We start from the raw sequence: 24,370 nt of genomic DNA, 5'->3' as shown, positions 1-24,370 counted from the left end.
TATTTTAGTTCAGAAATAAAGATTTTCTGACTTCTTTAGAAGAGATAAACAGCTGACAAATTAAAATGGAAATATAAATGTAATTGGAAAATATACTTCAAAATCACTGTCTGCTGGTGAGAACTGTGCCCTGCATTCAGAAAGACTTCTATCCAACACACGAATAATATGCTTCTCTTACCTTGTGATCATACGGATTGTAGGAATGGAATACCCGGGAAAGATCTTTCGTTCTTTGCTTTTTCTGTGGAAGAAAATGCAAACATGTGAGTTGAGGGGTGGCAAAAATATGCAGGTGCATCAGTATCTAAATGTCTGTCTATCCATCTATCTATCTATCTTTCTATATCTCTGTCTACCTACCCACCCACATTAAGATATTGTTTCGAGATTCTTCCTTGTGCAAAGTGAGGGGCTACGGTGCCAATCTGGGATACATGGTTGCAACTGGAAATCAAAGCCACTTGATGGCTTTGTGGGTCGTTGTCACAGACCAACCAGGAGACCTTTTCCTAGAGGTTTCATAGTTGAAACACTAATCATCCTCAAAAATCCTATTTTCAAACACATAACTCAGAGACTAAACTGAAGAGAAAGAAAACTCAAACACGCTTAGGACACTTGCAATTTCATTGTAATACCAACTGCTATTACTCTGACCTGGGCACTGACGTGCGTCCAGTTAAACAATACACCTTCACCTGGCTTCCTAGTCACAGCTCGGGTCTGTCTGCCTGAGGCTACCTTTGTTCTGTCCCTGCTGTGTAGCCCAAGGGCCTTGCACGGTGTCTCACATGCACTTGATGCATAGTTGCTTAAGGAATAACGGAATTTACCTGACATAGACGGGCATATCTATAATGATGACATAAGCCTCATAAATCGTGAGGAAAAGAGAAGCCTCTTTTCACTGCTAATGATGTTTTTCTCAAGCTGACCCTGCCACTTGAGAACCATCTCTACCTCCTGCCCCCCTCCCCCCCGGATGTCTGTGACAGTGAAGGGTGGGGTTCTCTTCCGGGTGACTGGAAGAGGCAGCTTGTTTTCTCGTACATGGAGATCTGTCCACTCACTATAACCACCACAGGAAATTTTGTGCGTGGCTCTAGATCTTCTGTGTACATATTTTCACATACAATTATTACTTTCAAAGAAAGGGGATCATTCTGTATACTCTGTCCTAAAACTGACTTTTTCCACTTCACAACTGAACCTTGCCAAACTTAAAGACTTGTATAACCAGATCCGCAATCCCTTATATGGAGTGCTGAAATCCAAAAACTTCTGCAATCTGAACTTTTTTTTGGCATTTCATTTCCATTTTTTCATAAAATGATCTTTGCCAGATTGACAGTGTGCATTTTTTTCAGAAATGATAAATTGTACAAGTGCAGATGCAAAATCAAATAGCACGCCACACTGATTACCTTGACGGATGATGCCAAAGTGCCTCCTCCCTCCAAACCCTACCCCGATTTGCCTTCCCTCCAAGAGCGAATGAGAGAAGGGACTGCAGCTAAGTCAGAAATTCTTCATTTCTCTTTTCCATTTACAGGTTAGAACGTTTCTCAATTCACCGAGCAGATGGAACATCTTTAAAACAGATATCGAACATCTTCCCAGGTGCCAGTTACGGAACTGATTTCTTCGACATCGTCGAGTTAGCCCGAGACCGTATCCTGCAATTCTGGCTTGAGAGTGGTCTTTGCCCTTAATACTGCCCCCATCTGGCTTCTGGCCCCACTCTGCTCTTGTTAATCCAACCACCAGGTAGCTGAGCGGCTTCTGTCTTCACTTGTGAAAAAATCCTTGCCTGGTATTCAGGTTTCCTAGGGAAGTATTTCCGTACTTCCTCCCTTTAAACTCCAGTGTCTGCCTGCACACATCGGTCCCACCTCCCCCAGGGCCAGGGATCCAAGCAGGCCCCCTAGCCTGGGCTCTACGTGACCTTCGGCAGCCACATGGCTAAGCAGTTGAATCTAGTGTTAACTAGGATTTTATATTCGAGTCATTTGTACACACTCACTGTTGTCCCATAGATCAGTTTTCCTATTTCAGGATGGTCTTTGGAGCTGGCAGGGCTTCAAGTCACTTGGCTTTGTTTCTACATCACCCACTAAACATCATCCCTCCCGGCTACCAGCCAAAATCCCAGCCGCCTCCTCCGTCCACCTCGAAAGTGGGCTTCTGACCATCCCAATGCTAAAGTAACGTAACACTCCTTTTCCCCCGAGAGCAGGGATGAGCCTCCGACTGACTGGAAACAGTCCCCTGACTCTGCAAGAGCCCTGAAATCTCTTCTGAACAGGTCACTGGCTCACCAAAGTTTTTGTTAGCTTATAATTTTCTCTTTCCTTTCCAGGTACCCTCTTAGTTGTATAACGGTTCTTGGCTTACACTTCAATCAGAAGAAAAATGACGGATACTAATGTTTCCTTTGGTAGAAGACTCACTATTAAACATGGGGTAAAATTTTTTTCAGAAAGGAAATTATGCTAGGAAAGATAAAATACAGAGCATGTCAGTATTCAGTTTAGGAGGTGTCCAAAAGACTGTTCAGTCCCAAAAAGGTTGAGGTACCAGCTTGAGTTGGCCAGTGGAAACGGAATATTCAGAGGTTGTTTGGTGTGACATTTTCATGTGGTTTTGGTTTTATATCTCTATTTTGACAGCTAAAACCTATACATGCTTTTTACTGTAAGCTACTTCAAATTATTTCGGGAAGGAAGTGGGGTATAAATGACAAGTAAATAACACAATTTGGATTAGCACCCAAAAGAAGCCAGCGTGGAAAAAAAATGCTCTTCTTTCTGACAACAAATCTATTAGATATAAATACGGGGAAGTCTTGGCTAGGAATCCTGAAGGTTATATGTATTAGTTCAGTTAACTGGAAATTACTGCTGTTTTTCCCGTGAGGTCAGAATCATATGGCTCAGTACTGTATGTTCAGGGATCCAGAGATTGACAAATGATGGCCCATGGACCAACCTAGCCTATCGCCTGTTTTTGTAAGTAACATTTTACTGAGACACAGCCACACACATTTGTTTACGTGTATCTAAGACCACTTCTGTACTACAACAGCAGAGTTGTGTGGTGCCGACAGAGATCCTGTGGCCCATTAACCCTAAAGTATTTACTCTCTGGCCCTTTACAGAAATAGTTAGCCATCCCAGATCTCGAATCTCTATCTTGGACCACGTCTACTTCTGGCAATAGTTCCCTGACCCCAAACCAAATAAATAACTATTCGGCAAAATTCCTTGCTCCTTCTACTCAATGAAGACAGTTCAAGGACTGATCATAACCTATACCCAAACACGTCGGGATGAACATATCGGGCCAAAGAACCATTAGCTGTCTTGCTTCCAGGATTTTACTTTTCGGCATTCAATGTTCAGACAGAGAATATTATGAGTCGGTTTGCAGAGCACGCTGAAGTAGACATGGGACTTTCAGAGCCTTCTGCATTCACACTGTAACTGCTGACGACAGAAATGCTGAAATTCTTTAACTGAATTCTAGCACTAAAGCCGAGGAGAAGCTTTCATGTACAAGGGACAGAAGAATGGCCATTATTGCTAGTGAGCCAGTTTCCAATAGGCAGACAGTGCTAAGAGTCCTAGGCTACAAAACTTGTTGAGCCTTGCTATCAGCAGTTTTAACTGAAACTAAAAGCTGAGCCAAAATTGGAATAATTAGATACTTTCCTATTGCATCATAGTGCGTTTCTAAACTACCTCCCACTTTTTAGCCTGTTAAAACAAACATCTCAGTCATGCAACCACCTATTAATTCTCTGAGTGTTTAAAAAGTAAACATGTTGAACAAGGTGTGTGATGAACTTGGAACAAAGGTGGCCAAAGTACAGTGAGCATGGCAAACATCTCTCTCAGAGCTGGACGAGGGACCTTCGAGTCCCCTTCATCATGAATCTCAGGGTACAGGCTGCAGAGATGAGAGGTGATTACAAAGGAACCACAGGCCGAGTCCTGCAGTCTATGTGGGGTGCAACTGGGTTTAGAAGATGAGGCAGCCTGAAAATTTGGTCAAACTTTGAGATTTCAGAGAAATCTCCATCCTAGAGGTGTTTCCTAAACTGCTTTTATATTTCACACTCCAAGAACAGAAAACACTGACGACCCCTTCTAAGATCCAAGTTTAAACTCCTTTTCAGACAAAACCAAACAAAACTAAAGGCCCCGATGGAGCATTTTTAACAGTTCGGGTTTGCAGACAATGGAATCATTTCAATTTTTATCAAAGGGATACAAGGAGTTAGATCTGAAAGAGGCTCACATGCAATGAAAATCTGTATTTTGAAGGTGAGGTTGTATAATCAATTAAATCGTAACAATATCCACCAGTTTAACTTTTCCTGGGCTTCCCAAGAGAATTCAAAGCTTTCTGTGTTCATTCTCTACTTGTAGATAATACAATATAAATGTTTCAGGATACTCTGTGGTAAGAAGCAAAAGAACAGGTTTCAGTTTCAATGTACTAACTTCCTATTCCCAGTTCCCCACATAAGGAGCTTGGAAGTCACTGCTCCAGCCTAACAAGTAACAAGCTGAACAGATGAGAGTCAACTCTTTTTTGGATGCATAAGGGAGGGAAAGACAGAAAACACTGCTGCCCCCAGAACTGGGAGAGACCAATAAACCAATATAGGGAATGCGGCTTCTGGAGCATTCTGGAGCGTAAGTAGGAAAACCTGACCGGTAATGGATACATTGCTGGAGGCTTGGTGCAGACAAATCTGTTAAGAACTTCAGGGGGATCCAGTCATGGGGCAGGAGTGGGAAGTCTACAACACTGTGAGATTTATCTCCAGGAGCTCAACCAGGTTCCCATAATAAATATGGGAGAAAACTCCGCTGTGGCTTCTGGTAAGGGGAGGGGAAAAAGAAACATTTGGAAATACACCAGAGTATTCTGTTCTTAACAAGGCCTGCCCTCAGGGGGAACTAGTTAACCAGAGCCTAACCTGCTGGGGTATTATCAGAGACCAGCTAACCTGACAAGGGAAATACCCAACTTCAGCCCAAGCCATCCTGTTCCACCCAAGGAGGGAGGAAAAACACTGAGAAAACCTGTTTACAGTACAGAGGCAGAATCACTAAAAGACTGAGATCTAATCATAGGACTCTAGAATGCTTCCCCTGTCCTTGCACCTCACCACCACATTACTAAAGACTTATCTGCGGCAGTTCCTTTTACCCAGTATGTCACGTCCGGCTATCAAGAAAAATTACAAGACATACCAAAAGGCAAAAACGCAATTTGAAGAGACAGGCCAAGCTTCAGAACCGGACATGGCAGAGTGCTAGAATTACCAGACTGGGAATTGAAAATATGTTGAGGGTTCTAATGGATAATATAGACAGTATGCAAGAACAGATGAAAAATGTAAGCAGAGAGATGGAAATCAAAGAGTGAACCTCCCCCAAACTTCCCTCCCCAAATGCTATAATGGAAATGAAGAATGTCTTTGACAGGCCAAGTACTAGACTGGACATGGATGAGGAAGGAATCTCCGAGCTAGAGCTATATCAACAGAATCCTCAAAAATCAAAAAGAAGAGAGAACAAAGACTGAAAAAAAGAATAGAATATCCAAGGACTGTGGGACAGCTACAAAAGGTGTAAAATATGCATAATGGGGACATCAGAAGGAGAAGAGAGAAAGGAACACATGAAATATTTGAAACAATCATGACTGGAATTTCTCCAAATTAATGTCAGACCCCAAACCACAGATCTAGGAAGCTCAGACAACACCAAGCACGACAAATGCCAAGGAACACTATTCTTTGGCTTATTATTTTCAAATTATAGTAAATCAAAGATAAAGAAAAATTCCTGAAAGAAACCAAAGGGGGGAGGAATCCCTTATCTATAGAGGAACAAAGATAAGAACCATATCTGATTTCTCAGAAACCATACTGGCAAGAAGAGAGAGAAATATTCAAAGTGTTGAGAGAAAAAACCACCAACTTAGAATTCGGTACCCTGAAAACTTATCCTTTCAAAATGAATAGATTAAAAACCTCCTCAGAGAAACAACTGAGGGAATTTACTTCCAGCAGACCTTGTTTGTAAGAAACATTAAAAGAATTCTTTGGAGAGAAGGAAAATTATATAGGTCAGAAATCTGAATCAGAAGGAAGAGTACTGAATAAGTAGAGAAGAGTAAGTGCAGGTAAAAGAAGTTTTATTTTTCTTATTTCCTTTTTTTTAAGGATTTTATTTATTAAGTTGACAGAAAGAGACACAGCAAGAGGGGAAACACAAGCAAGGAGAGTAGGAGAGAGAGAAGCAGGCTTCTCACTGAAGAGGGAGCCGGATGCAGGGCTGGATCCCAGGACCCTCGGATCACGACCTGAACCGTGAAGGCAGATGCTTAACGACTGAGCCACCCAGGGGCCCCCTATTTCTCTTATTCTTAATTGATCTAACAGGTAACAATTTATTCAAAACAATAATAGCAAAAATGTATTCAATTATGCATGTTTATGTATATGTGAAATGAATGACAATGACACTGGGATGGGAGAAAGAAATTAAGACAATTGTGTTATTCGGGTGCCTGGTGGCTCAGGTCATGATCCCAGGGTCCTCGGATCGAGCCCTGTGTCGGGTTCCCTGATAAGCAAGGCGTCTGCTTTTCCCTCTTCCTCTGCCTCCCCCCCACCCCCAGCTTGCGCGCTCTAATAAATAAATGAAATCTTTAAAAATTTTTAAAAAATTAAAAGATGATTGTGTTATTATTATAAGGTACTCACACTACCCGTAAGTTGAGTGGTTACATGAAAGTGGATTTTTTTTTTTTTTGCTTGGATTGATTGGAACTGTATATTGCAAACTCTAGGGCAACCACTAACCCAGGTTAAATATAAAAGTATAACTGATATGCTAAGAAAAGAGAGTTTCAAGCCACCTATTTTTTTCTTGTCCCCTTGTTGGCGGGGAGCCTGAGAAGTGGTTAACCAATCGACTGGCAAGTAGCAGCGGAAAGTAAGAGTGAAAAGATAAGAAGCCAAGACAACTCATTAACTGGACAAGCAGGTTCTGAATAGGTGATCTTTGTGTCATGCAGGGGCACTTAAGACAACAAGGCAATCAATGATGGGGAGGGAGGTGGTGTCTAGGAGAGTCAGGTTCTAAACAAATTCCAAAAAGAGGCCAGAGTCAAAATTCTAGGAAATAAACACCAGGGAACAAGAACTGGTCAGTTACTACCTGCCAGGGACACGCATTTAGTGGGGAAGTCAGAGAACCGTATCCTGAGGCAGAAGGGCCAAAACAGCACAGGTACAAGATAAAAACTAATGACTCGGGGGTTCAGGGGTCCTTGGTGAGACTAGTCAGGAACTAGGGGAATTGCAGTGAGGACAGGGCTTAGCAAGAAGGAATGAGACACTAAAGGCAGGGATAAGAAATGAAGTAGCCAGGAAACCTTAGGAGGTAAGTGAAGGTGTTAACTATCAAAACTGTGGTCTGACCATAAGGTAGGTCTGATGTTTGCCTTGGGATCTTCGATTATACTTCTTGCAGGGGCAGGTTTCCGTTGTCAGGGGGTAGGCGACGCTGAGCTTATTAAACTCGGCCTGTAACGTGACAGCATTTGGTTGGAGAGGGAAAATATTATAGCTTACTGGAGAGGTCAATTTTTGATAAAAGCAGAAATAAAAGAACTGAGTCTACAGATAGATGATGCCTTTTATAAACTGTAGGAAAGTAGGCTGAGTGTAGGAGCCCAGAGCGAGGAAGGAGGTAGCCCTGTGAAAGCAGAGAGATGCCTAAGTAGTTAGAGCGCATAATCTAAGAAATGCGACAACAATCCCATTGGCGGTTCAGAAAGCGCCTCCTCATGGTGTTAGAGATGGAGCAAGGGTGCAACGCTAGAGGCTGAAGGTGGTGTGAGAGGTTGTGGCAATGCTCCAGAGAAAATGCCAACACCCCATCCCAGATTCAGTTAGGGCTGGAGAGAGGAAGAGCAGAGGCAGGATGGACAGCGCTTGATGACCCACTAGAGAAGGAGTACAAGCAAGGGAAGAACAGTGGAGACTCTAAGATTTGGGGCTCAGATAACCAAGGGAAGAGAAGTGTCCTGCACCAATATAAGGAATCCAGACAAAAAGTTAAGTTTCAGGGGGGTGAATCAGGTTTGAAGAGAATGCGTTTGAGTGGCTGGCCATGAGACATTTGGGGAGATAATGAGAGGAAGTTAGATATAAGGGCATGGTGCTGGAGGAGAGATGGGGGCCACAGATTTGGGAGTCATGAGCCTGCTGATCCAATTTAAAGCAGGAGAGGGGGAGCATACAGAACAAAGGAGGCAAGAAGATGAGAAAAGACTGAGGTTAATATCCCAGCAAATCACAGCTCTCTGACCTTGGGCGGCAAGGAGTCCGATATGAGGGAGGTGACTCAGGCCAGTAGTTCTCAAGCCTCGTTGCAGGTTGGAGCTAATGAGGAACCTTTAAAATATACGAGCGCTCTGTTCTTGATCCCCAGTGGCACTGAGCTAATTGGCATGGTATGATGTAGGCAAGGGTATTACTTAAAAACTCTTGGGTTTTCCAATGTGCTGCCAAAGTTGAGAACCACTAGCCAATACGATCCCTGAGGTCTCTCCCAGCTGTTAGCCTCCGTCTTCCACTGTCTTTCAGCTTTCGCCTCTCTGGGTTCTACATTCTATCAAGCATTTTCATTCTTAATCTCCATATTATGTCTGCAGCTTTGCCTCATTTCCTAACCTCTTCCTTTACTTAAAAATTAACTCTATGTGGGAATTCCTCTGGGGCACACTGAGGCTTTGGCTGCAGAGAACAGGCTGATATATATTTAGTTCTCTACTTGGTGAGTGCTTCTGAAAGATTAATGGAAAGCTAATTCAATAAACCTGAACCTTTATATTGTTATCAATGTATAAAAACATCAGAAACTTAATTAAAAGCACTTGACATTATCAGCACTCAATCACAATCTCACTTTTATACTGGACATATTTGGATGGTGTCCCTAAGAGGATAATAATCACTCAAGATCCCTAAGAAGAAAGAACAGGTCCCTGGCATCTAAAACAAGGAAGCTCAAAATTCAGAAATGAGTGAAAAAAAAATCAGTGATGTGAAGTATGTTTAGTGGTCAAAAATACCCCAAGTACTCAGCAAAACAAACTTCAAAAATCTCACCTGCTTTTCCTTCATAAGGCACACCTGTAATACTTTTGTGTTCTGTGAGAAATGGTACTGCGAGGAGAGAAGGGAAAATAAAGAAAAATAGGTGGTTCTAAGTCTACCTACATTTTCCACCTCTTCTTTCTAGTAAGATCTGGAATCCGGCAATGGACATGACCATCAAATGGTGCCGACTTGGACCATCCTCTTAAGTTTCCTTCTCTCCCTCCAGTTACAGCAAATTCAACAAGTGTTTCAGGTTCTTTAGTGTTTGGAATTTCCACCATAGCGGGGCGCACCATGTAAGCATGTCCCAGAGGACGCGAAAACAGCAGAATTCTAAGAGCGGACGTTAGCAAAGGGACGAGTGATTTTGCTCACCCATTGTTAACGGTATTAAAAAAAACCCCAACCAGGCAAATGTGGAAATGCACCATTGATTCTCAAGCACAGCAGGTATCAGTGGGAGCAGTTTTTCTTTTTCTTTTCTTTCTTTCTCTCTCTCTCTCTCCCTCCCTCCCCCCTCCTTTCTTTTTTGGCTTTATGGTTTCTAAAATAACCTTAGGGGAATTGTAGGTGCAATACTCAGTCCCTCATTTTCATCATGGGTGTGGCAGAGGCATAGGGGCACCATTTGCCCTAGCAGGTCCTTGACTGGGCAACAAATGCTGGAGGAAAGTATAAATAGGGAACTCTACATTAATTCCGCTGATAATATAAAGCGTAAGTAGCCATATCTTCTTATATCAAGTTTACCTTATTTTCTAAAGAGAATGTTTGTTTGCAAGGAAAGGTCATTCTTTGGCGACAAAGGCATGACCCAGCACAGGAGAAAGGAAGGAGTCTGAACTATTCTTCCCTGGGAGGTGTTGCCAAAATGAGTAGCCATTAGAAGCAGTTAAAAAGAAACCACCTTTCAACATAAAACAAATCCCCTTAAAGTTAAAAAGACAAAGTCAAAGGGTACTAAGTACTACCTACCACACAATGGTTCATTCAAAGTTCCTTTGTATGGTAACTTCTGGTGCTCAAAAGTAGCAAGAACAGGAGTTGCTATAAATATCAATTCAATATCACTTATCCTCACTCTGACCTTCTAACCGACCACAAAAGAGAGCTAACTTTACTTTTTATCTGGATTACTGTAGTACTATTTTCTTTCCTAGACTCTCTGGGTCCAAGTTTCACCCTCCAAATCAAGAGCTGGCAAAAATTCAGCTGATCACTGATTTTTGTACAGTCTGTGATTTGTTTTTACAATTTTAAGTAGCTGGGGGGAAAGAAAAACCTCCAAAGAAGAATACTGGTAACACGTGAAGATGATATGAAATTCAAATCCCCACCAACCTTCACAGACAGGAGCACGGTCAACCGCTCCTGCATTGTTTGTGGCTGATTCTGTGCTCCGTGGCACAGAAACCTATGCAAGACCTGTACCCAAACACATTTACTATCTGGCTCTTTACAGAAAGTTTGCCAACCCTGCTGTAAATCACTGGTGTCCGACCCCAGCCGCAGAGTCGAATTGGCTGGGGATTGAAATAATACTGATGTCTGGGTCCCCTTGCCATGGATTCTGACTGAACTGATCTGGGGCACGGCATAGGTATACCATGCCTTGGTCTTCCGGGAGGCCTCTCCCTGTCCACAGAACCTTATCAGAGTGCCTTGCTCATGGGAGTGGTCCAGCAAATGCCACCATCCCCTTGGTCCCGCAACATTTGGATTTTACCTCCGTTGAGTCTTCTAGTCCCTCATACTAAACACTCAGGTCCCCTCTTCCCTCCAGGATTTCAATTCATGACCTAACAGTTCACCTGCACTCACCTCTGTTCCCCCATCCTCTGTGGTCCGTTCTCCCTACAGACTCGCTCTCCACCTCACACTGACGAAACCACTCACTTCCGCCCGGAGCAATTCAGAGACCACCTGTGGACTGAGGCCTCACACCACTCCTTGGCCATTCCTCTGTGAGTGGACAGTCTTCTGCTCTTCCCATTCCTCCTAAGAGCGTCCCAACCAGTTTTTCTGTCTCTCTTCTCATCCTCTATCTCTAAAAGACATTCTCCCAGCTCTAAAACTTAAGTTACTAATTGAATGACTTACTCATTCACTGGACACATTCACCGCATGCCCCTCATGCTGCAGGGACCATACTAGGGCCTGATCAGACAGAAAGCAAGCCAGACCAGGCCCCTGGACTCAATAAGCTAGAGGGGAGAAATAAACAATTACCACACTTAACCAGTAACCAAGCACACAGCAGGTACATCAATGTTTGCTGAATGAATTAAAAAAAAAATCAGGGTACTATTTGGCATTCACACTGCTCGCACCCAGTGGCTGTGCCGATGAATGATCTGTTTATGATTCTTACATAGATTATTAGATCAAAGGCAAATTTACTCCATGATGGAATTATTTTTATGACTATAAATGGTAGTTCCAGACAATAATCATAAAAACTCCAGAATCTGAAATTTGTTTCCGAGACTCTGCCTTTCAGTTCATTTATATTTTATGCACACACATTTTTTTTTAAACATATTTGGTGTCTTATAAAGCTCAATCCTTTCTCTGAAAAGTTATATATAGGAATCAGGGAATGGCAACTTCCAGTATCTTTTTTTGGGTAGAAAAATATCAGGAAAGGACAAAATTAACAGCTCTATATCATGGATTACCCTTCCCTTTAAAAAGAAATGAGTAAATATAACAACCAATAAATTTCAGAATGTAGCCAGATAATTGATTTGTTGTCTGTGTATTAGCCACTACATCTGTAACATCTCCACATACCTGCTAACACAAGGATAATTACTATCTCCCCACCAAACTCCGCCTCCTTTTGGTTACTTTGAATCTACGTAGTTTGACAAGCAAAGAAAATAGGTTTTAATCTAATTCCTGTTAAATGTTCTTTCACACAATTTTAGTATTTCTAGACCAATTCATAGGTATAAAGATTACCCATGCGTGAGGAGGTTTCCCTGTTATTTTTAAAATTTAAAACAGTCTTTTAACATAGGACAAGATAACTTTTCTCAAAGCCATATTTTAGAAGAATCAGCAGTTACAATGTTGAAACTCTGGAAGCCCCTCCCACCATCACAACCCAGCAAATATTGTGGGCAACAAATCTGCTTCTACGTACTACACTGTTTTTATTTTTGTCTTCAAAGTTTTACTAGGTTATCAATCATTTGAAATTATGGAGAGGCTAGGGGGACAAATGGTTTTATTTAACTTTTTCCTACCTGCTTAATAATAATGTCTGGTATGTGTAAATTATTTTAAGTAGGGACAAACCATACAATTAAACAAAAAGCAAAAATAGGAAGCCTTATTAAAGATGTGACTGTGAGAGGGTAATATTTTGCAGGTGTCTTTAATACACACAAGGTGGATTTTTCTAATGAGTGCCCTGGAGGTCTCTGTACTTCTGTATTGTCATCACACATCTCTCTTCCTTTTATTAGCGGAGAGATGGTAACGTGCCTTTACTGACTCTAACATTCCATGAGGATGCGCCTGGGAGCCCAACACCATGAAATACAGAGTTGGGCAGTCTGGATCTGCACGAACTCTATTAACACTCCGAGCCTCATACCAGCTTCTAGAGGCTAATCCACAGAGCACCCAGGGGGGAAAATGATGAAAAAAAGAATGGAGGAAACTAAATTTTTCTGACCTACAGATAAGCTGCTACCCAGTTCTAAAAATTGATCAAAACCAATGTATCTCCTTCATGACCCCGCCTAACCCCTGGTGTCACCCCATTTGAAGAGAAGCCCGAAAACTGTTCTGTACCAGTTATTGCTGCATCTTCAGATAAGCCCACAACTCATTTTGATTATGATTCCGGGGCTCGGACAAGGCAGGTCAGACATGACAATGCAGGGGTGATGACTCTCCTACTTTCTCCATCTAATTTAGCACCTACTGTAAAAAATCATTTCTATCAGCGATGTGCCACCACCGATCTCTCTCCCTGCCCCGTCACACCAATAAGAAGAGTCTAAAATTCATTTCAGGGGTGGCTGGGCTTTTTGACCTGTCTCCTCCTTGAGTCCTATGTCAAAAATAGACTGATTTTTGTTCCGTATATTAAACAAACACATTTTCTTTTTTATCTTTGGCCTTTATGATCAAAGAGCCTTTATTTGATGACCAGAAGACAATTTAATATACAGTTCCATCTCCAGTCTTTCGTCCTCATGCCACTTGAGAAATCAGGGGATTCTTTTTTATCCTGTGGAGCAAGGTTACTGCACAGATAGCTGGGGGTGAACACTGCTGGGGCTGGTGCCATGCCCGCAGGAAAGGGTACAGGTGTGCATGCGAAGGGGCCGGGGCTGGGGCCGGGGCCGGGGAGGGATGTTGGCTGAGGGCTTAGGAAATGAGAACAAGGGCAAGGCAGGAGGAACATAAAGTATGAGGTTTCCCTCGAGCCCATTCCAACACCGTGAACAACCCTCGTTATTTATAATCCACGTTGTAGATCAGCTTCCATGAAATTAACCCGTATTCACACAAATAGGGAAAAGCTGCCCAGACAGGGTAGGTACCAAATGACTGGGCTGACCGTTTTAAGTCACGAGAAGACAGTCAGAACGGGATGCTTACTCTGTCCACCACCACAGACTCTGGGGACTAAAGCCCTGCTGTCCCATCAGCCAGGCTCTCCATCCTTAGGGGGCCTGTGTCCACCACCTGAGCACATCCACGGGGTATGCGCAGGCCTGTCCACTCAGCCGCAGGGTACCGCCCCCCGTCGCTGTCCCTGTTTCCTTCCCTCTTCAGAGAGGGAGAGCTAGGAAGTTGAAAGGGCCTCACGATCTACTTATTGCATATATCCTATGCTTTCTGCTTTTTCATTGGGAGAGGATCCTAAGGTGTTTTTTTTTGTTGTTATTTTCATTTTTAAAAAAGATTTTATTTATTTAAGAGTGAAAGCAAGAGAGATTACAGAGGAGTAGGGAGAAGCAGACTCGCCACTGAGCAGGGAGCATGATGCAGGGCTGGATCCCAGGACCCTGAGATCATGACCTGAGCCGAAGGCAGACGTTCAACGATTGACCCACCCAGGTGCCCCTGTTGCTGTTTTTCTAAAAAAGATCTATAGGTTTAGCATGTGCACATGTTTGGGATGCAAAAGGACAACAGTACCTTGGAAAAAGCTCAATCGACTACCCGACTGTGAGGATTATAAAGGAGTTCTGCTTGAAGTAACTTTAATCAATCCCAACGTCCAAACATATTTTGGACATTTATACAGTACTTTCTATTTTCAGAGTGCTCCCAACTATATTTTAATAAGCACTCATGTACTCAAAGATTTACTGAATGTCTGCTCTGTTCATTTTTATCAGCAATTACCCTCCTTCCTTCACGCAGTGCCTGGACCAACTGGCTTCCTCCATCACCAGGAGCCAAGAACCATAAACTCCTTCCTTTCTTGTTTTATTTCAGAGCATTGTTGGACATTATCAAACTATTAACTGTAGGGAAATTGCTCTATGTTCTTTTTACTTCTTTTTTCTTTTTCAAAGGTCAGCATCTTCCTTTGCTCTTTATACTCACGTGCACCTAAAACGTATTTCTGGGTTGGAGAGCAGGCCTTGGTGTTTGTCTTGGGGTCCTTTGTGGGTTTATGTTGCTCAGTTTTAGTAACTTAATCCAAACCACCCCTCTCCTCTGAATAGGCATTTGCTTATTTTTTTCAGTTGTTTTCCACAATCAGGGATGCATGAATAAAATCTGAAAGGGTCAACCTGCTTAACAGTCCCCAACCTCCCTTTCCCCTGTCTGCTTCCTTAGAAACAGCCCCCCTTCGACTCTCCCAGTTGATTGCCAAAGAACGTGTCTCCATGGTGACTCTGAATTTTTTAGGACTAGACACTTTCCACTGGTTTTCCTTTTCTCCCCTGCCCGCTCCAGTTACCCATGTTCCCCACCCCCACTTCCCAATACATCACAGACATGCCGTTCGGAATTCAGCTGTAGAATAACTATGATTACATACACTTTCTTGTATATTTTATTTTGCTGGGAGTTAAAAAAAAAAAAAAACCCTCATTTTCTATTTGCTTGTCTATGCGTGTATCACTAATTCAACCTCAAATTCTCCACCACATACCTAAATCAGACTTCAAGAATGTAATTCCCACTAAATATTTATCCTTTTCATTTTCTTGAAGAAGTTTCTCCCAGAGTTTTCAAGCCTGCTTTGACTTAGTCTGGCTGCTCCTAAGCTCTGATGAAGGGCTCTCGCTTTCCCCATCATCCTGGCGATTCTGCTCTCCTCTGTGTCGTTTTCCGTTTCCTTTCTCTTCTATCTTCCTTCTGAGGGTCCTCTCCAGTTTTGATGAAGTTTCCTGAGCAGGGGATATGCTGATTGATGCTTTGGTGGCATATCAAATTCTAAGATGGAAAGCACTTTTTTTCTTTTTCTCCCCCAGAATCGAGAAGGCATCACTCATTTGTCACTTGGGTGCTTTTAAGACATTTGAAGCCATTCTGATTCCTGGTCCTTCGAATGTGACTGGTGTCGCTCTCTTGTCTTGACCTAGGTCTATCTCTCGTCCACGATGCTGGATCTAGGGTGACTGCTTTCAGTGCGGCCCGTCATGTCTCTCAGTCATAGGAAATGCCCTTGAATTAGTTCACTGACAGCTTCTTCCTTCCCTGTTCACTCTTTCTGGAATTCCTACTGTTTCAGTGTTGGGCTCTCCTGGGTTGGTCCTTTATTTCCCCTTCTTTCTCTACTATTTCTACCTCATTTCTTTTTGTTCTGTTTCCTGGAGATTTCCTCTACTTTATCTCATAGCTCCCCTGAATCTTTAAATTTGCTACTATGTTTTTAATCTCTAAGTATTGCTTTTGTTCTCTCTCTCTCTCTTTTTTAATGGCATCCTGATCTTGTGTCATGAATACAATACCTTTACTCATTTCTCTGAGAATGTCAAAGATACGTATTTTTTAAACTTTTCTTCTCCCAGAACAGTCCTGTTTCTGTTTCCCCTCTCGCCCTACTCTTCTGTTTTGGCCCTGTCCTTCTTATTAGTTGGTGGCTTTCCCCAGACATCTGGAGATCCCTGATGGGGCCGTTCATTCAGTTAAGTGCCTGACTCTTGGTTTCAGCTCAGGTGGTGATCTCAGGGCTGGGGGACTGAGCCCCATGTTGGGCTCTGCGCTCAGTGCTGAGTCTACTTGAGATTCTCTCTCCCTCTGCTCTTGCCCCTGCTCATGGTCTCTCTCTTTAAAAAATAAATAAATCTATCTTTTAAAAAAGGGGTGGGTAAGGGACTGTTTCGGACTAAACTGTGTCTCCCCACAACTCCTAGGATGAAGCCCTAACTCCCAATGGGACACATAGGGCCTTTGAGGAAGTAATTAAGGGGGGCGCGCCTGGCTGGTTCAGTCAGTAGGGCATGCAACTCGATCTCAGGGTGGTGAGTTCAAGCCCCACGTTGTGAGTGTAAAAGCCAACTTAAAAAAAAAAAAAAAGGAGGCGGTAACGAAGGGTAATGAGGTATAAGAGTGGGGCCTTAAATACAATAATAGGACTGGAAAAGAAGGGAGACCAGAGTCCTTTCTCTCCCTCTGTGCACTCAGGAGAGTAAAGGCCATGAGAGGACACACGGCGAAAAAGAGGCCACCTACAAGCCAGCAAGAAGGGTCTCACCAGAAACCAACCCTGCCAGAATCCTGATCTTGGATCTTCAGATTCCAGAACGGTGAGAAATAGATTCTGGTGTGGAAGCCACCGAGTCTGTGGTATTTTGTTGTGGCCACCCCAGGAGAATAATGTAGGGACTAAAACACGGACTGAAAATTCTGTGGCTGGGCTTGTCAGTATGAGCCTTACTATGGAGTGACCTGGCTGGACTGTTTAATTCTGGAACCTCTGATGCCGACATCTTTTCAGTGTTGGACTGGTCAGGTTTCCCAAAGAAACTCTTCCAAACCCTTGACAGGAAGGTAAAGGTGTGCTTGAGTGCTGGAATCCTAGCTGCATGAACTAACAAGCAGGACATCTCCATATACACATGGACCAAACTTTGCCCTCAACTGTGCAGCTTCCCATCCAGGGACCTTCTATATTCCCGTGAGTTAATTTTATGTGGCAATTTGATTCCGCCACGGGGTCCCCAGGCATTGGGCCAAATATTATTCTGGGTGAGCACATTTCTGGATGAGATTAACATTTAAACTGGTAGACTGAATAAGGCAGATGTTACTCCCTAATGGAAGTGAGCTTCAGCTCATCTGCTCAAGGCTCAAACAGAACAAGAAAGCTGAGTAAGGAGAAGTCCTCCTGAGGGATGGATTGAGCTGGGGCACAGGTCTTTTCTGACTTCTGGACTCAAACTGTGCCCCTGGCTCTTTTTGGGTCTAGAGCTGTTAGCTTTAGGACTGTCATTTATACTGCTGGCTTCCCTGGGTGTCAGGCCTTTGGACATGGTATAGAATGACATGTGGGCTCTCCTGGGTCTCCAGCTTCCTGACAGCAGATCCCGGGACTTCTCAGCACCTCTCTCTCTCTCTCTCTCTCTCTCTCTCTCTCTGTGTGTGTGTGTGTGTGTGTGTACACATATCCTACTGGTCCACTTTCTCTGAAGAGCTCTGGTACATTTTCCCTTCAGAGAACAAGCCTCCAGTCCTGCCAGGGAGGGCAAGGGGCTATCACCTGGAAGCCTGAGCCGGGGAGATGATGGGAGAAATCTAACTGCTTCCTACACAGCTTCTGAACAATTTTCCTAATTTTAGTCCCCTCCCTTCTTGCCTTGTTCTCCTTCTAGAGGTGCCAGCCAATCCTTGGGCCATGTAAGGATTCTGTGGTATATACATTAGGCTGCTGCTCGGTTTGGGTTTTGGCTTTTCTGTGCTGCCAGGTTGGTATTTAGGATTCTCTAGGGTGGTGAGGCTAGCTGTCAACTGTCCATCTATTTTCTTACCACTCCACAGTTTTGTTGTTGTTTCCTCTCCTGTTTTCTTTAGCCTTGTGGGTTAATAATACCTGTAATAAAAGCCTCTGCACTGTAGTTTTAGAAGGATTTGGAAGAGAATGAAATTTCATCTATCTAGAACTTTCTTTTCAAACCTGAAGCCAAACTTATTCTTGGACAAACTGTTAGTACTCTCAAAAAAAATTTTAATTCACTTAGTTCACATATTACACATCTGGAATTTGTAAGTTTCTCTTTCAAAAGAATCACTTTAAAGAACAAAGTAAGTGATGATCTAATATTAGAAACCCTGATATAAGAGTGAAGAAGTTTGGGATACACTAGAAGTTATTTTTATGTATTCTGTTTATGCATCTTTAAGAGATACATACACGCGCACACACACACACACACACACACGTAGCATCCGTTGGTTCTAGAGGCTCTGTAAGAGTAAATAATCCCATTATTTACAAGATCAGTCTCTATCAGCAAAAGGCACCTGTGAAAGTGGCATTTACAACTCTTTTTTTGTTTGTATTTTCCCAAACACAACAGATTCTGTGTTTTCTGAAGACTATGTTCAAAGACAGAAGGAAGTGTGCTCTGGCTATGAAAAGGTGTTAAAGTCGAGCCTACCCTTTTGGCCCAGTGGGCACTTATGGTCAGGCTTAACCTACAGCTGTAATATATATGCCACCCTTTGTAGGGCTGCCATGAACTAACTGTAATAGTTCAATAATAATATCACTTGTATTCATTATCTCATTGAGAGCTAAGATTTAACAGATGTCTATTCAGCCACAGTTACAGAGATGGGACCCTCATAAACTTTCTTCATAAACGACCAGATGTGTGTTTCGATGAAGTCAAGGAATGATGGCGGCTCTCATGCTGACATGCTGTACAGCAACATCCGAAAACATCATCAGGTTGTTGTTTTCTAACCAATGCTTCAGTTCATATGGAAATTTCCATTTCAGTTGGCTGTATCTATACATTTTCAAAATTTCAAAAGCAAAAAATAACTCCAGCATCCTCTGATCTTACCTTCCAGAATTAGTATTGCCTTTATGGCTTATTCTGCTCCATGTCCCTTATTCTGGCTTATGAAGTCTGACCTGCTCTGACCCTCATGCATCGTGCCTTACTGCGTTTCCTGCAAGTGTCTCTCCCTCACCCACGAGACTTGAGACATGATGCTTCCCTTTGGCTTCTCCATGCTCATCTGTTCTGAAGGTCTCTGTGTGAAAGCCCAAGGCTGGCTGGCTCCTGATTCTGATCAGAGTCCACACATCACCTCTACAGAGAGGTCTCTGCTGATCAACACAATGAATCCACCCTGTCTTTATTATATTAATCTTCTAATTTGCAACACACCCTCTGGTATTTTGCTGATTTTTGTTTGCTGTTTTCCTCCCTGGCTAGAATATAAGCTTCATGAGAAGAGAATCCTTACCAACGTTGCCCACACTGCAGGGTCAGGCACACAGTAGCTTTCGATAAATATCTGCTGAATGAATAGGGGGAAAAAAAGATAATAAAGGCAGTCCTCATGATTATATAGGTTTGGCAAAAAACCTTTAAACCCACATTTAAAAAATAGGGGAGACAATTAAGTTTCCAAGTCCTTATGTATAGTTTCTTGGGTCCCTAATATCAGGCTTGGAGAGTCTTTGACATGGGGTCTACCAAAGAATACTGGGCCTGAAAACACAGTTTTTAAGGTAATGAGATTTTATTTTTCCTAATAAACAGAAAGTAAAAGTTTATTTTTAAATGTTACTTTTGGTTCATTTTTTAAACTGTTAATTTTCCGGGCCAAGATTAAAAGAGTACTAAGCATTGATGATTTTAACAATTAAACAGGTGTTCAAAACAAGACAACAGGCCCCCAGTAGAGTCACTTACGCTAAGCCCTACATTATCAAACCAAGACCTAATTATAGTTCTGGCGCTCCCAGAAATGCACTCTTAAGCCAGTCAGTCAGGAATCACTTGATCAGCACCGGTTAGGGTGATCTGTCTGGTAAGATTCATGCCTTCCCCTAAAGGAAAGTAACCTTGCGGTACGACCAAGCTACATTCCCACTCCCTTCTGCCTATAAGTCTCTCATTTTGTACAGCTCCTCAGAGCTCCTTTCTATCTGCTGGATTGGATGCTGCCCCATTCATGAACTGTTGACTAAAGCCATTAAGATCTTTAGAATTGACCCAGGTGACTTTTGTTTTTTAACACAGGTTTTGTAGATACACACACACACCCTATTTTTGTTTTCTCCCCCTGCCACCATTAGTTGTTGCTGGTGAATAGGTCTCTCTCTCGTTTTTTTTAAAGCAATCTCTGCACCCAACTTGGGGTTCGAACTCATGACCCCAAGATCAAGAGTAGCATGCTCTACCAACTGAACCAGCTATGTACCCTTTTATTTGTTTTCTTAAACTGAAGACATTAATGCCATTTAATTGGTTCTTAACCTTTTGTGGGATAAGGATCCCTTTAAGAATCTGATGAAAATCAATGAGTCCCTCCCTGAGGGGGGAAAAATATGTATAGACGCTTAGATTATTCTACACAACTGTGGTTCCCAGACCCTCTGAAGCCTATGAGGTCAAGAAACTCCTGTGTGTTTTTAACTCCCTCTAGAATCTCCTTAAGGAATAGGAATTTTAGAATATTCATCTTACCACCTACTAACCTCATCAAGAATGCCAGCTTATCTTTTTTGTTTTCTATTTTAAAAATCAAGAAAAGTAAATGCTACACTTTTAATTCCCGGAAACACAAAATACCGTAAAGCTGCGTGTTGATGACTTTGTATCCACAGATGACAATGCATAGGTATCACTTAGCACTCTTTACATCTTATTGATTTGCAAGACTCTTAGTAACAAAGTTTCAAGTTGAAGACAAAAACACTGAGCCAGGCTAATAAAAGCAATTAGTAAAAAACACAGTTCTTAACTTTTAAAGGAGTGGTACCCTATAACTTTATTAACTTGTTCGTTTGGAATCGGGCCGTACTTTTTCCATTATAAATGGTGATTATATTCTGGTAGAACTTCCATGCCTGCAAAACCCAAAACAATAACAGCAATGGCAACAAACAACCCAGACAATTATTTAACCTGCAGAGCATTTACCTTGTTTCAACTATACTTAAGTACCACTTATAACCTGCTTCTGTGAATGTTCTTCCAGTATCAGGCCATACTGAACTAATCTCATCGTGGTCTGTCTCTGGCTCTGTCCCAGATTCTGAAGCGACTGTCTTTGTTTCGGATCTGATTTTCTCTAGAAGATTTACATGAAGAGTATTTACTGGCCAGATGCTCAAGTATGTTGTTCTCATGAATGAGCCTATTTCTTTAGGTTCGTGTCTTTATCCAGCCTTATTAGCAATTACGTGGTCAGCCTACACTTCATCATTCATTCAACAAATATTCACTGTTGGTGTATTCCATGTATGAAACAATGTCCTACGGTAGCTGTTCTGCGGGGGTAGGCAGGGAATAAACTGAGGCAGGAACAAGTCAGTCAGATAACACAAACCACTGTGCACAGTGCTCTGAAAGCCCATGGATGGTTTCATCTGTGTACGCCAAAAATATATTAACATTTTTGGGCAAATCTGCTTTTTTCTGGGAACAGTGTGTAGGTACATGTGTGTGCTTAGTGTGTGTATGGCAAATACTACATATAATCAGATTCTCCAAAAATGTTAAGAACCATTGGCCTAGAATTAGGGATTGCTGAAGGTCTCTTACGAACTAGTCATTTGGTGACCCTGGAAGCCAATGTTCTTCAGACATCTGATGTTCTCAAAGGACCATCTGGGCACTACCGGGAAGGAGCAGAGGACAGTGACACAGGGAGAGATGTCGGAGCTTGTTCACTGCACCTGACGAGTCAGAAGACCTGAAGTAAGCCCGGCTCTCCCTCTTTAGAAGGCAGTTATACAAGCATATCCTTTGGGAGTCTGAAGTGCCATTTCGGGGGGCTTCTCAAAGTTTCAGTTACAACCCACATGTAGTCCAACTCCCTCAGAAGAGTTTCAATAAAAAACTGCTTCCCCCACCTCATTCTATTTCCAGGGATGTTTGGCACCACTCACTCAGTCTTTGCTAGAATACCAGGTGCATAATTTGCCCATAATTCCATGCAGTTTATACCATTTTGCTTTGTGAGGCCTAAATGCTGAAAAGAAGAGTCCACAAGACCTACCGAAGGATAAGCGGACAGATATGGTCACATTACAGAACACCAAGAGATAAAAAGCAAGAGAGTCAGTAGGCCACAGGAAGCCATCCTAATCAGTGCTTGGTACAACAATATTTTGTTTCCTGAAAAACAGTTTTTTTTTTTTTGACCATGACCATCTAGATCTAATGAAATGGGTAAGAACTGAAGATAAGGGACTATGATGGTTTTTAACTTTTAAGTTTCCTCAAAATTTTCATTCTGTTTTTCTCCTGTTTTCCACAGAGACTAACACAAAGGTCCAAGTGTAAAAGGAATTTGGGCACAGCAAGGGAGAGCTTACACCCTGGATCTCACCTGAAGCTGGTCTCGGGGTGAAAGAAAACATGCAATCAGTGGGGAGGCCCAGAGAGGTTAGAGATGAGACTCCATGCCAGAGCCCGACCCTCAGCACACGCAGATACCCCGCAGACAGCCGGAACAATACTAGTGTCGGCCTACGGCCCCCTGTCCATTCACGCATCTTGCCCTTAGCCTGGAGGAGGCACTGGGTCATCGCTGTCCCTCACCAAGCCTCAGGGAGCAGAGATGCCTATATCTTTAAGGTTGCCATGCTGGTTAACGCATTTTGCCTTTAAATGAGTAAGATTTTGGCTCCAAAATTCTGTATTTAAAATAGAAAATCAAGGATTCTGTATTTTAATTAAGTCTCTTAGAGCTTTATTTTAGGCCCTGTTTTTCTTTCTCCCTGGCCACTATAATTTCTTCTAGACAAAGTGGTTAGGAAGCAGAGGACAGAGCCCAAATTGCTTGGTTTAAAATCCCAACTCCACCAGTAGCTGTGTGAGTCTGAACAAGTTACTTTTACTCTCCATGCCTCAATTTCCTCAAGTGTAAAATGGGGGATAAGAGCAGTCATTACCTAGGGTTATTGCGAAGATTAAAGGCATCAATCTAGGTAAAGCACCAAGACCGCCTGGACTACTCAAGGTGGAAGCCACTAGCATCGTCCAGTTCACAGGTCAGGGGGGTTCTTCCTTCAAAGCCTCTCTTGTTCCTTCTTTCTGCCTATTCTTAGATCCACCGCCAACCTCTCTGACCTCACAGCAGCACTATTTCCTCACCTGCTCCATTCTCGCCTGCAGCCTTTCTCCATTTTGATGTGTCCGGCATGTGGTTTCTAGTTTCATTTCTTCCAACACTACGGAAATTGTGCCACTCCTCTACTTACACGCAGTGGATCCTGCCTGTGGACTACAGGTGATGTGCTCCTGGTAGCTCAAGCTTGAGATCATTATCCAGGAACATTCTCAAGGGCTAACAAGGTTGTGTGTGATTACAGAGTCAAAGTCCCCTTCACTGGCCCCAAGCCACCTCCCAAAAGGATCCTTCTCATTCATTGCAAACCTTGCATTCTAGAAGGACTAAACTTCTCATCATTTTCTAGAAACACCTGGTACCTCACTCCTGGTACCTCAGCTTAAAAGTTCCTTTTTTCCTGACAGTGACTTTGCTCATTCCACTCGTAAGGCTCTGAGTTTTAACTGCCCTTTGTATCATGACAGCAGTTGAGACACATTGCCTTGTATTACCACCCTTTATGTCATCCTTCTCCACCTTTCTGGATTATATGCTGCTTGAGACTAAGGAACTGCCCAGAAGTCATCTTGACATGTGCTGTAGCACTCAGCCCAGCCCCTTGATGTAGAAGTTTATGTGACATTAGGTAAATTAATTAGTGTTATCCCAACTGCAGTTTTCACTATAATTTTTAATAAAATACCAGCAGTTCTGATTGCCAAAGTGATCAAGAAACTAAAACATTCCCCAAAGCCACGTTTTGGGTCATGATGGTCAATGGGACAGCTGTAGTCACTGTTCAGGGGTGAGGAGCGCTGCAGAGAGCCCTCCTTCCACCTCCCATCTGCCCTTGCAAAACTCTGGCTGCTAACAGAAGACAAAATCAAATTAAAATTTTTCACAGTGGTCTTTACGTTCTTCACTGGGATAGGATTTCGGGTACCTGACACA

General features: G+C 42.7%; 1 protein-coding gene across 1 annotated transcript in view; it reads right to left on the bottom strand.

Annotated features, from left to right (window-relative positions):
- The window catches only part of CDKAL1 (CDKAL1 threonylcarbamoyladenosine tRNA methylthiotransferase), a 637,377-nt gene that overhangs the window by 116,309 nt on the left and 496,698 nt on the right, over window positions 1-24,370 (bottom strand). Inside the window, exon 13 of the mRNA XM_028107487.2 lies at window positions 182-244. Coding sequence (XP_027963288.1) covers window positions 182-244 — 63 coding nt within the window. The remainder of the gene's footprint in view (window positions 1-181; window positions 245-24,370) is intronic.

Source organism: Eumetopias jubatus, unplaced genomic scaffold (assembly GCF_037043125.1).
Source record: "Eumetopias jubatus isolate StellerSeaLion01/CBP00866 unplaced genomic scaffold, mEumJub1_p1.0 scaffold_6, whole genome shotgun sequence".
NCBI lineage: Eukaryota > Metazoa > Chordata > Mammalia > Carnivora > Otariidae > Eumetopias > Eumetopias jubatus.
Note: the sequence above shows the minus strand (reverse complement) of the source record. Positions and strands in the feature narration are given on the sequence as shown.